The sequence below is a fragment of the Hypanus sabinus genome, chromosome 22, assembly GCF_030144855.1.
Source record: "Hypanus sabinus isolate sHypSab1 chromosome 22, sHypSab1.hap1, whole genome shotgun sequence".
Lineage (NCBI taxonomy): Eukaryota > Metazoa > Chordata > Chondrichthyes > Myliobatiformes > Dasyatidae > Hypanus > Hypanus sabinus.
In genome coordinates, this window is record NC_082727.1 from 8,492,398 (window position 1) to 8,507,481 (window position 15,084).

The 15,084-nt window shown below is 42.0% G+C and overlaps 1 protein-coding gene across 4 annotated transcripts in view; it reads right to left on the minus strand.

Annotated features, from left to right (window-relative positions):
- The window catches only part of sfxn3 (sideroflexin 3), an 83,113-nt gene that overhangs the window by 27,216 nt on the left and 40,813 nt on the right, over positions 1-15,084 (minus strand). For all 4 annotated transcript variants that reach the window (XM_059947015.1, XM_059947013.1, XM_059947012.1 and 1 more), the window contains exons 6-7: positions 11,221-11,306; positions 4,067-4,194 (exon numbers count right to left, since the gene is read on the minus strand). In XM_059947015.1, the coding sequence (XP_059802998.1) occupies positions 4,067-4,194; positions 11,221-11,306 (214 nt within the window). The remainder of the gene's footprint in view (positions 1-4,066; positions 4,195-11,220; positions 11,307-15,084) is intronic.

Consider the following 15,084-nt stretch of genomic DNA (forward strand, 5'->3'; position numbering starts at 1 on the left):
ACTAACCTCAAGTGCATGGCTTTGGAATGTCTGAAATAAAATGCTGTCTGTCTACTCTGTCATTGGCACTCAGTCTAAAATCTCTCGGATCTCCCCCTCAGGCTGTTTCCTCTGGTGGCAGAAGCTACGTTTATCCAATCTCTCCTAATAGAATATGCCCTCTATTCCAGGAAGCACCTGAGTAAATCTCTTCTGCACCCTCTCCAAAGCTTTGACATCCTTCTTATAATGCAATTCTCCAGAAGCATTATAGAGAATTAACTAGAGCTCTATAAAGCTGCAACATAATTTCCTAACTTTCGAACTCATACCTTGACTAATATAGAGAAGATTGCCATATACCTTATTGAACTTGGCCCCCAAGATCCCTCTGCTCATCAACACGATTAAGGATCTTGCCCTCCCCACTTCATATTTGGTTAGGTTATGTCCATTTGCCATTTATCTACAGCTGATCTATATCTCACTGTATTCTTTGCCAATTTTCTCTGCTATCCACACCACCAATCTTTGGAGTTCAAAGTTCAAAATTAAAGTAAAATTTATAATCAGAGTACATACACGCGACCCTGAGATTCTTTTTCTATAGGCACACTTAGCAAATCTATAGAACAGTAACTGTAAGCTGGATCAATGGACACACCGTGCAAAAAAATATAAATAACTAGCAATAAATAAAGAGGCCATTGGTTATGGGAACACCAGAAGTAGAAAGAGTGTAGTTACTCTATCCCTCAGAATTCTCTCCAGTAACTTCCCTACCACTTATGTGAGACTCAGTGGTCAATAATTTCCAGAATTATTCCTGGTTCCCTTCTTAAATAATAGAACAACATTAGCTACTCAACTATGACTAGAAAGAGCACAAAGATATTGGTCAAGGCCCAGGCAATCTCATCTTTTGCCCCTCTCAATAACCTGGAGTAACCACCTCAATGTTCTTTAAAAGACCCAACACTACCTCCTCCTTTATCATAAAATGCTCCAGGATATTAAAACCTTTGCCACTAATCTCCTTTTCCACCACATCTTTCCTCTTGGTAAATACTGTACTCATTAAGGACCTCAACCACATCCAAGCAGACATTTCCCCCTTCACCCTTGAATGGCCTTACCTTCTCCCAAGTTATCTCATGCTCTTGAATGCTTTGGGATTCTCTTCAATCTTACTTATAACCATATAACAATTACAGCACGGAAACAGGCCATCTCGGCCCTTCTAGTCCATGCCAAACACTTACTCTCACCTAGTCCCACCTACCTGCACTCAGCCCATAACTCCATTCCTTTCCTGTCCATATACCTATCCAATTTTACTTTAAATGACAATACCGAACCTGCCTCTATCACTTCTACTGGAAGCTCATACCACACAGCTACCACTCTCTGAGTAAAGAAACTCCCCCTCGTGTTACCCTTAAACTTTTGCCCCCTAACTCTCAAGTTATGTCCTCTTGCTTGAATCTCCCCTACTCTCAATGGAAAAAGCCTATCCATGTCAACTCTATCTATCCCCCTCATAATTTTAAATATCTCTATCAAGTCCCCCCTCAACCTTCTGCACTCCAAAGAATAAAGACCTAACTTGTTCAATCTTTCCCTGTAACTTAGGTGCTGAAACCCAGGTAACATTCTAGTAAATCTTCTCTGTACTCTCTCTATGTTGTTGACATCTTTCCTATAATTCGGTGACCAGAACTGTACACAATACTTCCGAAGAACATTCCTAACTTTCCTAATTCCCTTTGGGTTCTCTTCTGGCTTCTTTATAATCCTGTTTGATTCTAGCTTCCTAAGCTTTACATACATTTCCTTTTTCCTTGACTGAATTCATCACCTCCCTTGACATCCAAGGTTCTCTTACCTTGACATCCTTGTCCTTCCTTCTGACCGGAACATACCTGCCTTTTATGCTGTTCAGTTGTCTTTAAACACCCTCCACATATCAATTATTGACTTGCACAAAAACAACAGTTCCCAATTAACTGTCCCTAATTCCTGACTAATACTCCTGCAATTTGCCCTGTTCCAATTTAGTATTCTCTTGCAAGATCCATATTTATCCTTATCTATAGCTTAAGAAGTTGTGGGCACTGTTCCCTAACTGCTCACCCACTGAATGGGTAGTCCCCTGGCCAGGCTCATTACCCAACACCAGGTCCAGTACGGCCTCTCCTCTTGTTGAACTATCTACATATTGATTTAAGAAACCCACTTGGATACACCTAACAAATTATGCCCCAGCTAAAGCTCTTTCTTTAAGAAGGTCCCAGTTTATACTCGAGAAGTTGAAGACCTCAGCGACTACAACCCTATTGTTTTAAAACAACACACACAAAATGGTGGTGATTCAGGGCCCCAGACAGTCCTTTCAGGTGAGGTGACAGGCTGGTGTGGTATACTGCGTCCGGTGCTCCCGGTGTGGCCTTTTATATATTGGTGAGACCCGACGCAGACTGGGAGACCGTTTCGCTGAACACCTATGCTCTGTCCGCCTGAGAAAGCGAGATCTCCCAGTGGCCACACATTTTAATTCCACATCCCATTCTCACTCTAATATGTCTATCCATGGCCTCCCACTACTATCAAAATGAATCCAAACTCAGGTTGAAGGAACAACACCTTATATACTGGCTGGGTAGCCTCCAACCTGATGGCATGAACATTGACTTCTCTAACTTCCGTTAATGCCCCTCCTCCCCTTCTTAACCCATCCCTGACATATTTAGTTGTTTGCCTGTTATCCGTCTCCCTTGGTGCTCCCGCCCTTTCTTTCTCCCGAGGCCTCCCGTCCCATGATCCTTTCCCTTCTCCAGCTCTGTATCACTTTCGCCAATCACCTTTCTAGCTCTTAGCTTCATCCCACCCCCTCTGGTCTTCTTCTATCATTTTGCATTTCCCCCTCCCCCCACTACTTTCAAATCTCTTACTATCTTTCCTTCCGGTTAGTCCTGAAGAAGGGTCTCGGCCCAAAACGTCAACAGCGCTTCTCCCTATAGATGCTGCCTGGCCTGCTGTGTTCCACCAGCATTTTGTGTGTGTTGTTTGAATTTCCAGCATCTGCAGATTTCCTCATGTTTACCCTATTGTTTTTACACCTTTCCTTAATCTGTCTGGTATCTGTTCCTCAATGTCCCAGTGGCTATTGTAGGATTTGTAGAACAATCCCATCAGAGTGATTGTACCCTTCCTATTTTTCAATTCTACACATATTGACTCAATGGATAAACCTTCCATTATGTACCCTCTGAGTACAGCTGTGATTTTGTCCCTGATTGGTAGTCAATTTCCCTTCCTATCGTTTTTAAAAATCAACACACTGGAACATTAAACATTCATTCTTGTCCTTCTCTCAATCATGTCTCTGTAACAGCCATAACACTATCAAAATTCCATGCTTCAAAAGTCAGAAACAACTGATTCGCAAATGTTAGCCAAATCAAAGTGAAAGAACAGTGTTCATGGCAGAATGGAGAAAAAGAAAGGCACGGCACCTCTATTTTAAGGATAAAGCACAAGCACTGACAAATGAAGTATAGTATATAATTTGTTTAGATCTATTCCATTTCCAAAAGAATTCTGTGTGCCAAAGTAAAGAGAATACCCAGAGTCTGAGCAAGGAAGGCTTGAGAGTAATCCTATCTCCAACACAAGGACTGAGACAAATACTACTTTAAAGTCACTATCCTAACTGACTGCAACTAATCATTGTGTGTGACATACATACTGTGATTCATTTTCTAGGCCATCTAGGTAGATCATTCCAAACACGAGTAGCTCGAGGTAGTATAAAAGGAAAACAATAGCAGAACGTGGTCTATAACGTCACAGATACAGAGGAAGCTCGGTGCACATAGACAAGGTAAACGGAGAGATCCAGAGGTCCTTTCAAAATGCTTATAACAGCAGATAGAAGCTGTCCTAACCCTGCTGCTGTGTGTTCTCAAGATTTTGTGTACCTTCTGCCTGATGGAAGTAAAGGAACAATAGAACGACTGAAAGGCCGTTAATAAACTATTGGCTATACAACGAAAGCAACCTTGCATATAACCAGGTCCTGACTTACCCATGGCAGGTATCGCCATACCAATGCGAGACACTACAACCTGGACAATGGCTTGCTGTGCTGCCTTGACTGACTCCCCAAGTCGATTTCCGTTGGCGTCTGTGACTGGTATCCCATACTTAAGTTCTCTGCAAAACAAAACAGACTTATTGAGGGCCAACAGTTTATTTATGGTTTTACAAGCCAGTGATAAGGCCACATATGGAGCACCGTGCACTGTTCTGGTTACAATGCTTTTGGAAACACGTCAATAAACAATACAGTAGAGGGTGAGAAAAGAAATATTTAAGAAAATGTTCTTTGGACTGGAGAGTTTGCGTTACCAGGAGAGACTGCTTAGGCTAGGATGGTTTTCACTGGAACCTAGGAGGCTGATAAACATTTATAAAATTACACTGACAACAAAATATACTTCCTGAATACTTTCAGTGTATCTTATGAATTTTGGGGTGCTGTTCATGAAAATCATGTAATTTCATGTAATTTCCCAATTAAGCAATTTTTTAAAAAATCACCTACATTTGTTATTTCGATTCATAATTCAAGTCAATTAATATGTTGCGCATATTGTCAGCTGGAAAGTTTCCTATCTTGTGCAGGCATGTTGGGCATAGGCAGGGCGAATGCTACATGGAAGGACAAGAGGCGGTAAACTTCCATGATGAAGGGTTTTGATATTTGAGATGGATGGTTCCTAGAATAACTAATGTCCAGCTGAAGGAAGGCATTTTTGTTGGTCCACAAATTAAACAGGGTCGTCAATGACAGGCAATTCGAAGAACATCTGGTGGGACCTGAGAAAATCACATGGAAGGCATTCAAGGATGTTGGTGAAAATTTTCTTGGCAACTACAGACACCAATCTACGTGCAGCTGCTTGAAAACATGCTTCAAGCACACAAAACCATGAAGTGCAACTTGTCACTAAACATTCGCTGTCTGAATTTCCATTTGGACTTCTCCCCTCTAATCTTGGCGCTGTCAGTGACGACCATGGTGAAAGGTTTCATGAGGACATTGCGGTCATGGAGAAACGATGTCAGGGCAACTGGGATCCATCAATGCTGACTGATTATTGTTGGACACTTAAGTGAGAAGCCTCAGACGCAGAGTACAAACGAAAATCATCAACAAAACATTTTAGCTTAGTTGATCGATTGCAAAGCATCAGCACCATTATGTGATTAAATACATTATATTCAATAAAAGTTAGTTTCTTGCTTCTGCAAGTTCCTACTTCATAGGAATAGTCTTAAATTTATATGTGTTCAGCCTCAAGCAGCCTATCATAAACAAAATAAAATTCTGAGGAATCAACACTTCAGAAAAAAAATTGTTATCCAGTGTTGTGAGGGATGCAGATAAAGTGGATAGCTCCAGTCTTTTGCCCAAGTTAGGCGAGTCTAAAACTAGTGGGCATAGAGTTAAAGTGAGAAGGAAATTATTTAAAAGGTACATAAGTAGCACCTTCATACAAAGGGTGATAGCATATGGAGCTGCCAGAACAAGTGACAGAGACAGGTACAAGCATGACACTTAAAAGACATTTGGACAGGTATGTGGACAGGAAAGGTTGAGAGGGATATGGGCCAAAGGAAGGCAAACAGGACAAGCTCAGTTTGGCCACTTGTTCAAAATAGACAAGCTGGCAGAGGGACCTGCTTCCATGCCGTATAACCCTATAATTCAGAGGGAATATGGAATGAGACTGCATCTGCTGTCTGACATGGGACTTTGCACGTGAAACACACACATCAGTATTCAGTCAAGTGACTCAGCATGCAGTAGATTGTATCAAACAGGGGACAAGCTGTGTTTGACAGATAAAATTCGGGTTTCCAGGAGATATTCATAAAGTTGTCCAAGATGATTTGCTCTCAAGCAAAAAGATTTGCATTTATACAGTTCCTTTGCAACTAAAGGACATCCCAGACAGGAGCTTCCCTTTAGAACAGAGATGAGGAGGAATTTTATTTTCAGTCAAAGAGTGGCGAATCTGTGGAATTCATTGTCTCAGATAGCCATGGAGGCCAAGAGATTGGGTATATTTAAAGCGGAATTTGAAAGTTTCTTAATTAGTAAGGGCGTGAAAGGTTATGGGAAGAAAGCAGGAGTTTGGGGTTGAAAGGGATAATATATCAGCCATGATGGAATAGCAGGGCAGACTCGATAGGTGGAATAACCTGATTCTGCTCCAGTCTTCTGGTATTTATAAGCAAGAGTGTGTATTTGAAGTGTCGCCACTTCTGCAAGGGCAGTTAAACAACAGAAACACAGAAAACCTACAGCACAATACAGGCCCTTCGGCCCACAAAGCTGTACTGAACATTTCCTTACATTAGAACTATCTAGGCTTACCTAGGCCTTCTATTTTTCTAAGCTCCATATATCCATCTAGGAGTCTCTTAAAAAACCCTATCGTTTCCACCTCCACCAGTCGCCGGCAGCCCATTCCATGAACTCAACACTCTCTGTGTAAAAAACTTACCCAGACATCTCCTCTGTACCTGCTTCCAAGCACCTTAAAACTGTGCCCTCTCGTGCTAGCTATTTCAGCCCTGGGAAAAAGCCTCTGACTATCCATATGATCAATGCCTCTCATCATCTTATACACCTCTATCAGGTCACCTCTCATCCTCAGTTGCTGCAAGGAGAAAAGGCCGAGTTCACTTAACCTATTCCCATAAGGCATGCTCCTCAATCCAGGCAACATCCTTGTAAATCTCCTCTGCACCCTTTCTATGGTTTTCACATTCTTCCTGTAGTGAGGCGACCAGAACTGAGCACAGTACTCCAAGTGGGGTCTGACCAGGGTCCTATATAGCTGCAACATTACTTCTCAGCTCTTAAACTCAATCCCACGATTGATGAAGGCCAATGCACCGTATGTCTTCTTAATCACAGAGTCAACTTTGAGCATCCTGTGGACTCAGACCCCAAGACCCCTCTGATGCTCCACACTGCCAAGAGTCTTACCATTAATACTATATTCTTCCATCATATTTGACCTACCAAAATGAACCACCTCACACTTACTTCAGTTAACTAATAGAAATTTTTAAAAAAATAAATTATCCACTTAGCTGTGGAATAAAGTGACACGCTAGCCAGCGGAGCTGAAATTTACTTAGGTTCATTTAACAGAGGTTGTTACTAAATTTTTACTCAGTTATAGTTGATTTTTAAAAATTAATTTAATTCCTTTTCTTAGCATTGATAAACACATCAGGAAACAATTCCAAGCCAGTTAGTCCTCTTGAGATGTGACTAGCAGATTCATTCGCCAAAATTTCAAAAGTCAGAATTCCTTAAAGACAGACACAAATAGATATTCTTCTGAGGATTAAGGAAGAAGGCCGGAAGCCCTCATCAAACTCTAGCTCTTAATTTGAGTTTAGAACATAGAATAGAACAGCACATTACAGGCCCTTCGGCCCACAATGTTGTGCCGACCCTCAAACCCTGCCTCCCATATAATCCCCACACCTTAAATTCCTCCATATACCTGTCTAGTAATCTCTTAAACTTCACTAGTGTATCTGCCTCCACCACTGACTCAGGCAGTGCATTCCACGCACCAACCACTCTCTGAGTGAAAAACCTTCCTCTAATATCCCTCTTTTTTTTCCTAGTTTGGAACAAGGGATCCCAATATGCTCCTAAATGTTTTACAAATTGATCAGATCTTTTAAGCGTAAACTTCTGCACAATAACCACTGGTAAAAACAACTTAACATCTACACTGAAACCTGTGGGATCATATCCCACTTCATGAGTTGTGTGTTAACTGCAATTAATTCACTAGTCCAGGTCCAGATCAATGTCATTAAGCTAATAAGAACATCTGCAAGCCTTCAAGCAAAGCCTTGTAGAAATAAATTAATAGATCACCCTTTTCTTTGCCACTGAGATCCCGCACCTGTGTAAAATGTCTGCACCCGGCTATTTGTGCTTCAAGGTTCTAAGAATTTTGAGTGATATAATACATAGAACATTATAGCACAATACAGACCTTCTGGCCTCTGATGGTAACCTTACCTCCCACAGTTTCTATCATTCATGTGCTTATTGAAGAGTTTCTTAAATGCCTTTAGTGTTTCTTAAATGCTTTTAATGTATCAGCCACGACCACTAGCCAAGGCAGGGCATTCCAATTCCACATACCCACCTGTCTTTGTGTAAAGAATTTACCTCTGACATTGCCTGTTTCCCTCCAAATTATGCCCCTTGCATTTGCCATTTCCACATTGGGAAAAAGTTTATGGCTATCCACTCAATGCATCATATCTTGTAAACGTCTGTCTCCTTTCAATCTCTTTCATTTCTCAGAAAAGTCCTAGATTGCTCAACCCATCTACACAAGATATGCCCTCAAGTCCAGGTGGATTGATGGTAAATCTACCCTGCATACGAATAGTATACTGATAAGATGATGTCATGTCCTGGTTAAGATTTCTATTACTATGCTGAGAGGTATTTTATTTTAGCATTTTTCTGTAAAAGCAGTGTCCTGCTTTAACTGAGTGTTTTGGCTTCGGCTAAAGATAAGGAACCATGTTCAACTTGGGAATGTTGTGTCAGCCAATTGTAATTTTCTTCCCAGTGGAAGATTCAGGAGAGCTGGGCAGGATTTCTGAAGGACATTAGTCTGTTTTGGGGTCCTTTGGCGAGAGCTGCTGAGCGGGGCACAAGGGAAGATGCTGCAGAATGCCAACGTTGTAAGAAATACTTTGCGCAGATGAATGGCTCCAAGGAGAAAGGACCAATGTTCCTGGGAGAGCCAGTAAGCTCAAAGGTGGTCTTCGAGGGAAGTTCAAACTATGGCTGGTATCCTTTGAGCAGAATGAAAATTCAATCTGCGAGTAAAGCACTGCACCCAGCTACTACAGAAATGAGCTCAACATTTACGTGCACATTGGCCCGGTTTAACTCTAATTAGCCCTTTGCTTTTTCTGTAACTGTTAAAGTTGAAAATTTGGAAAACATATTTCCTTTGTAATTTTATGCCAGAGTATGATGTTAATTTTCTGGCGAACGATAACTCTGCATGGAGCATTCGCTGTAATCAATGATGTTGATGGGAACATCCCAACATTCCTGTTCAGTTGAACCCCAAATCATACCGACCCTAGATGTATACTGTTAATGAAAGGTGCCTTCTCACTACGGAGAACCTCTGTTAGCAGAGTTAGCTAATCAGACAAGTTGGTATACGAGTGTCGTGAGATGGTTGCATTAATACTAGTCTTCATATTAATGTTGGACATCAAAAACAAAGTTCGTTTTTAACATCCAAAACAGCATTAGTTTTTGACTTCAGAAATTGCTTATCTCGCAATACTTCAACAACTACATAAATATCATAGTCATGGCTCTCCATTTTTAACGAAATAATTAACTATTAAACCACATGATTGTGAATAGCTGCTGGCATTCTGGAACCCCAATTTATGCCCATCTCTTTACTAACTTTCAATACTACAAACTGCCTTTTTCTTAAGCTACATCTAATTTTTCTTGAGATACCGATAGAGCATTGGGAACAAGGCACAGGATCCTCGGGTCCCACACCAACTGGATCAGGAACAGTAATTACCCTGCAACCCACACCAACAGGTTCAGGAACAGTAATTAACATACAACCACCACCAACAGGTTCAAGAACAGTAATTACCCTGCAACCCACACCAACAGGTTCAGGAACAGTAATTACCTGCAACCCATACCAACAGGTTCGGGAACAGTAATTACCCTGCAACCCACACCAACCGGTTCGGGAACAGTAATTACCCTGCAACCCACACCAACCGGTTCGGGAACAGTAATTACCCTGCAACCCACACCAACCGGTTCGGGAACAGTAATTACCCTGCAACCCACACCAACCGGTTCGGGAACAGTAATTACCCTGAAACCCACACCAACTGGTTCGGGAACAGTAATTACCCTGAAACCCACACCAACCGGTTCGGGAACAGTAATTACCCTGCAACCCACACCAACCGGTTCGGGAACAGTAATTACCCTACAACCAACACCAACCGGTTCAGGAACAGTAATTACCCTGCAACCCACACCAACCGGTTCGGGAACAGTAATTACCCTGCAACCCACACCAACCGGTTCGGGAACAGTAATTACCCTGCAACCCACACCAACAGGTTTGGGAACAGTAATTACCCCACAACCACCACCAACAGGTTCAGGAACAGTAATTACCCTTCAACCCACACCAACCGGTTCAGGAACAGTAATTACCCTGCAACCACCACCAACAGGTTCAGGAACAGTAATTACCCTACAACCCACACCAACCGGTTCAGGAACAGTAATGACCCTGCAACCCACACCAACAGGTTCGGGAACAGTAATTACCCCACAACCACCACCAACAGGTTCAGGAACAGTAATTACCCTTCAACCCACACCAACCGGTTCAGGAACAGTAATTACCCTGCAACCACCACCAACAGGTTCAGGAACAGTAATTACCCTACAACCCACACCAACCGGTTCGGGAACTGTAATTACCCTACAACCACCACCAACAGGTTCAGGAACAGTAATTACCCTGCAACCCACACCAACCGGTTCAGGAACAGTAATTACCCCGCAACCCACACCAACAGGTTCAGGAACAGTAATTACCCCGCAACCCACACCAACCGGTTCAGGAACAGTAATTACCCTGCAACCATCAGGCTCCTGAACCAGCGTCACTTGTCTCAACACTGAACAGATTCCATAACCTACAGACTCTCTTTCAAAGATTCTTAACAACTCATGTTCTTATTATTTTTTTAGTATTTTTTAAAATTTGAACAACTTGTTGCCTTTTGCACATTGGTTGTTAGTCTTTGATTAGGTCTCATTTTTCATAAATATTATTGCATCTCTTTACTTTCCTGTAAATATCTGCACGAAAACGAAAGAGTACAATTGATCTTATGGAGGGTTAAAAGGTTGCCATGAAGGGCCTGTACTGTGCGAACTGTTTTGTGTTCTTTGTTGTAACAATTAATCTCAAGGTAGTAGATGGTAACATACATGTGCATTAATAATAAATTGTGCTTTGACCAGTTCCAACCATTTTTGCAACATGTGCTGCTCACCACTCTTCCCCAACAACGAGGCTTACTTTGCAGTAATCTTACCTCTGTCGCATGAAAGGGATGTTGATGCAGTTGGCAGCAGCTACGGCAGCGAAGGGCACAAAACGAGAAAGCAGGGGAGGCAAATGCTTCAGGAAAGAAAAAGAGAAAAGCATATCGTTAACCTTCAATGGTTATGAATAAAATTAATCTTTCTACTGAACAGTCAGTTACCCAAAACAAGATGCATTTTTATACAAATACTTTCAAACCTGCTGAGTATTTATTACTTTTAGGTACCCCATAGTTTTCTTCAGTATGAACCATAAGACCATGAGTCTTAGGAGCAGAATCAGGCCACTCTACCCATTGAATCGGTGCTGTCATTTTATCATGGCTGATTTATTATCCTTCTCAACCCCATTGTCCTGCCTTCTCTTCGTAACCTTTGATGCCCAGATTAATCAAGAACCTATCAACCCCTGATTTAAAGATACTTAATGATTTGGCCTGCACAGCCATCTGTAGCAATGAATTCCACAGATTCATCACCATCTAACTCAAGAAATTCTTTCTCATCACTGTTCTAAATAGACGTCCCTCTATTCTGAGGCTGTACCCTCTGGTCCTAGACTCTCCCACTATAGAAAACAGCTTCTCCACATCCAGTCTGTCTAAGCCTTTCAATATTCAATAGGTTTCAATTTTGCCCTATCATCTGCCTATCCTTCCTCACAGTCTCACTACACACCACATCTATCTGCTTTAACAAATGCCCCATCACTCTGGTTCCCATCCTCCTGGCAAATAAGTTTAAACCATCCCCAACAACTCTAGCAAATTTGCTCATGAGGATTTTAATTTCCCTCTCCCCTACCCAGAGTTCAGGTATAACCCGTTCTTTCCGTACAGATGTTACCTTCCCCATCAGAAATCCCAATGATCCAGAAATCTGAAACCCTGCCCCTGCACCAGTTCCTCAGCCACTCATTCATCTGTACTATCATCCTGTTCCTGCCCTGACCAGCATGTGGGACTGCATGTAATGAAGTAAACCTGAACAAATCCTACATGAGCTGGGTCAAGAACAGCCACTTCTCTTCAGTTCTTGAATCCACCTGCACAAAGTTAATCACCATCTCTGAAAGGGGCAATGAAGGATCCCCAGTCATCTTGCGTTCTATGCCACTGGACTCTAACCCTGATCTGTCAGGGATAGTGTTGTGGCTGTCTGTGCATCAGCCTCCCAAAGTCACGCACATGCATTCTCCATTAAGGGAATCCACCCTAACATCCCCAAGGCAACTTCTTAGGAGAACATTATACTCCACTTGAGCACTACTGCTACTACCACTATCATCTCAGTACAGTAACACTATAACTACTGTGCACGACACCAGACTCTGATTTGTTTGTTCTAAGTGTGTCCCTTCTTGCACAAGCTACGGTTTTCTTGCCAATGTGTTGTCACTAATGCAATGTGTCTGTAATGCTGCTGGATGCAAGCTTTTCTTTGCACCTGTGCATGTGACAATAAACTTGACTTGAAATCTCATAAGCTACATCGTCTCGTGAGAGTCAATATGGCTCACAGTTGTGCCAGCACCATGATTTTTGATTATTCCTTCAACACCAGAGAAAGAGGTTCTTCAGCTTTTAGACCTGTTATGAATGTACCACAGCTCTGAGGGGCCGAAGGGGCGGGAGCAGCCCCCTCCTTCCGGAGAATCGCAAGATCGCTATTAATTTGGGTCTCGGATCCAGGAAGTGAGAGACAATGCAACGGTTTTGGCCATTGTTCTTAGAGGCACCTGTGTGACGTGCATGTCCCTGCTACGTGACAGCTACCATGGATATGGACACCCTCGGGCAATGTGGGGGTGGGGATTGCATCACCCTACTTTGATGGACATCTACACCTCTGCAAGTCAAGATAAAAGGGGACTGCAGGAGGCAGTACCCAAGCAACGCACCAGAAGGACACCCTCGCTCAGTGCTCCCGTAATAGCTGGAAGCCACTCAACGCCACGTGCGCTCCTAACTCCTTTGCCTGGGGAGCGGGTGGCTGATAATACCGAGAAGGACTTCAAACTAACAACGGGGAAGCAACGTTCCCCTGATTTTACGGAGTGGCTTCATAAAGACCCGGGCAAGTTTTTTTTCGTTTTTCATCGATCCCTCTAAAACACGTGAAACCCAGCGATTCCCCGAAAGGCTAAAGTCTGCAGACTTCTGAGTGACTTTTATATTTCCAACGAACAAAATATTATCCCCTAGACAACAGTCGAGATTACTTCTTAATGATGATTATTACTATACCCGCGCTTTAGATTGAGTATTGATGACGTGCATTATCTGAATGTTTGTATTAACCTTACTTTTGTGCCCCTTTATAAATAAAAACGTTTGAAAATAGTGACATCAGACTTCAACGGACCTCTCTATCTTTGCTGGCAAGTTATCCAGTTACGGGATACGTAACAGACCTGTGCCAACACTTTGAATGAACAACCAGTTGAGAACACCCTCAAGCTTAAAACACACTCAACTTTCTCAACAAACTCTGTTTTCTTCTCAAATGGCAAAATACTGACTGACTCAGCCTTTTCTGCAATTTCATAATTTCCAACATCTTCCAGTTCCTTTATTTTGTTTCAATCTTCCTGCTTTGTAAGCAAGGGCTGAGCTTCAACTCAATAACTTTCAATTGACACAAATAGATACAACCGAGATGAATTTCCGAGATGAATGAGTGTCCACTGTTCCATGGACCAACCACATCATTACACAACACAAGTAAAATGTCTCTTAGCAATCTCAGGAAATGGAATGTCAGGTTTCTACCCTGTTCAGCAACTCTTACAAAATCAAATCTATTCAAGCTGTAAAGCTTCATGGAAGCTCACTGTGGTTTGGATCACTAATTTTAGATAAAAATCATTAGGAGGAACAAATTTTAGTTTCCTGCAGTATAAATAGCAAATGGAAGTACCTAACCCATCTTAACTAGAATATTAAGTAATGATATCAAGTGGGTATAAAACAAAAATCAATTCATCCTGACCATAAAGGGATTTATTTAAAGATGAAAACTATGCCTGAGCGAATATTTGGTTGGAGGCTGTTACAAGGAAAGATCAAGTAAACTAATTGATCTTGCTGAAGCCTTTTAGGCCAATACAGTAGACAACAAAATGCTATTCTATCTACCTAGGGAATCTAAAAAATAGGGTCATTGCCTCAGGAAGAGCACTGAGTCAACTAAATCACAGACGAGGATAAATTTCTCAGTGCAGAATGTTGTAAGTTTCCAACTCCTGCTATCTCAATAGAAGGCACATGAACAGACAGGGATAGAGGGATAGGAACCACATGCATGCAGAAAGATTTGGATGGGCAGCAAGATCAGCTCAAACCCAGTGGCTGAGGGCTGCACTCTTTTATTATCTGCTGTTATGCACTCACAATGAAATGGAATTGCACAATACAATTACAGATTGGCATGTGTGATGTTGTGGGCATCTGAGTCATGGAAGCTTAACATCCAAGGATACACATTGTATCGAAAGGACAGGGGACATGACATGGTTCCGTGCGTAAAAAATTAAATCAAATCATTAGGAAGAGGTGACATAGGGTCGATAAGTGTTGAACCATTGTGGATAAAGCTAAGGAATTGCAGGGGTAAAAACTCCTGATGGGAGTTACGTATAGACCCCAAACACTAGTAAGGATGTGGCCTACAAATTACAATGAGAGGTAGAAAAGGGCAATGTTACAGTAGTCATGGAGGATTTCAATATGCAGTTAGACTGGGAAAATCAGGTTGGTACTGGATTCCAAGAGGAGGGATTTTGAGAATGGCTTTTTAGTGCAGCTTGTGATTGAGCCCACTGAAGGATCAGCTATTCTGGATTGGGTACTCTG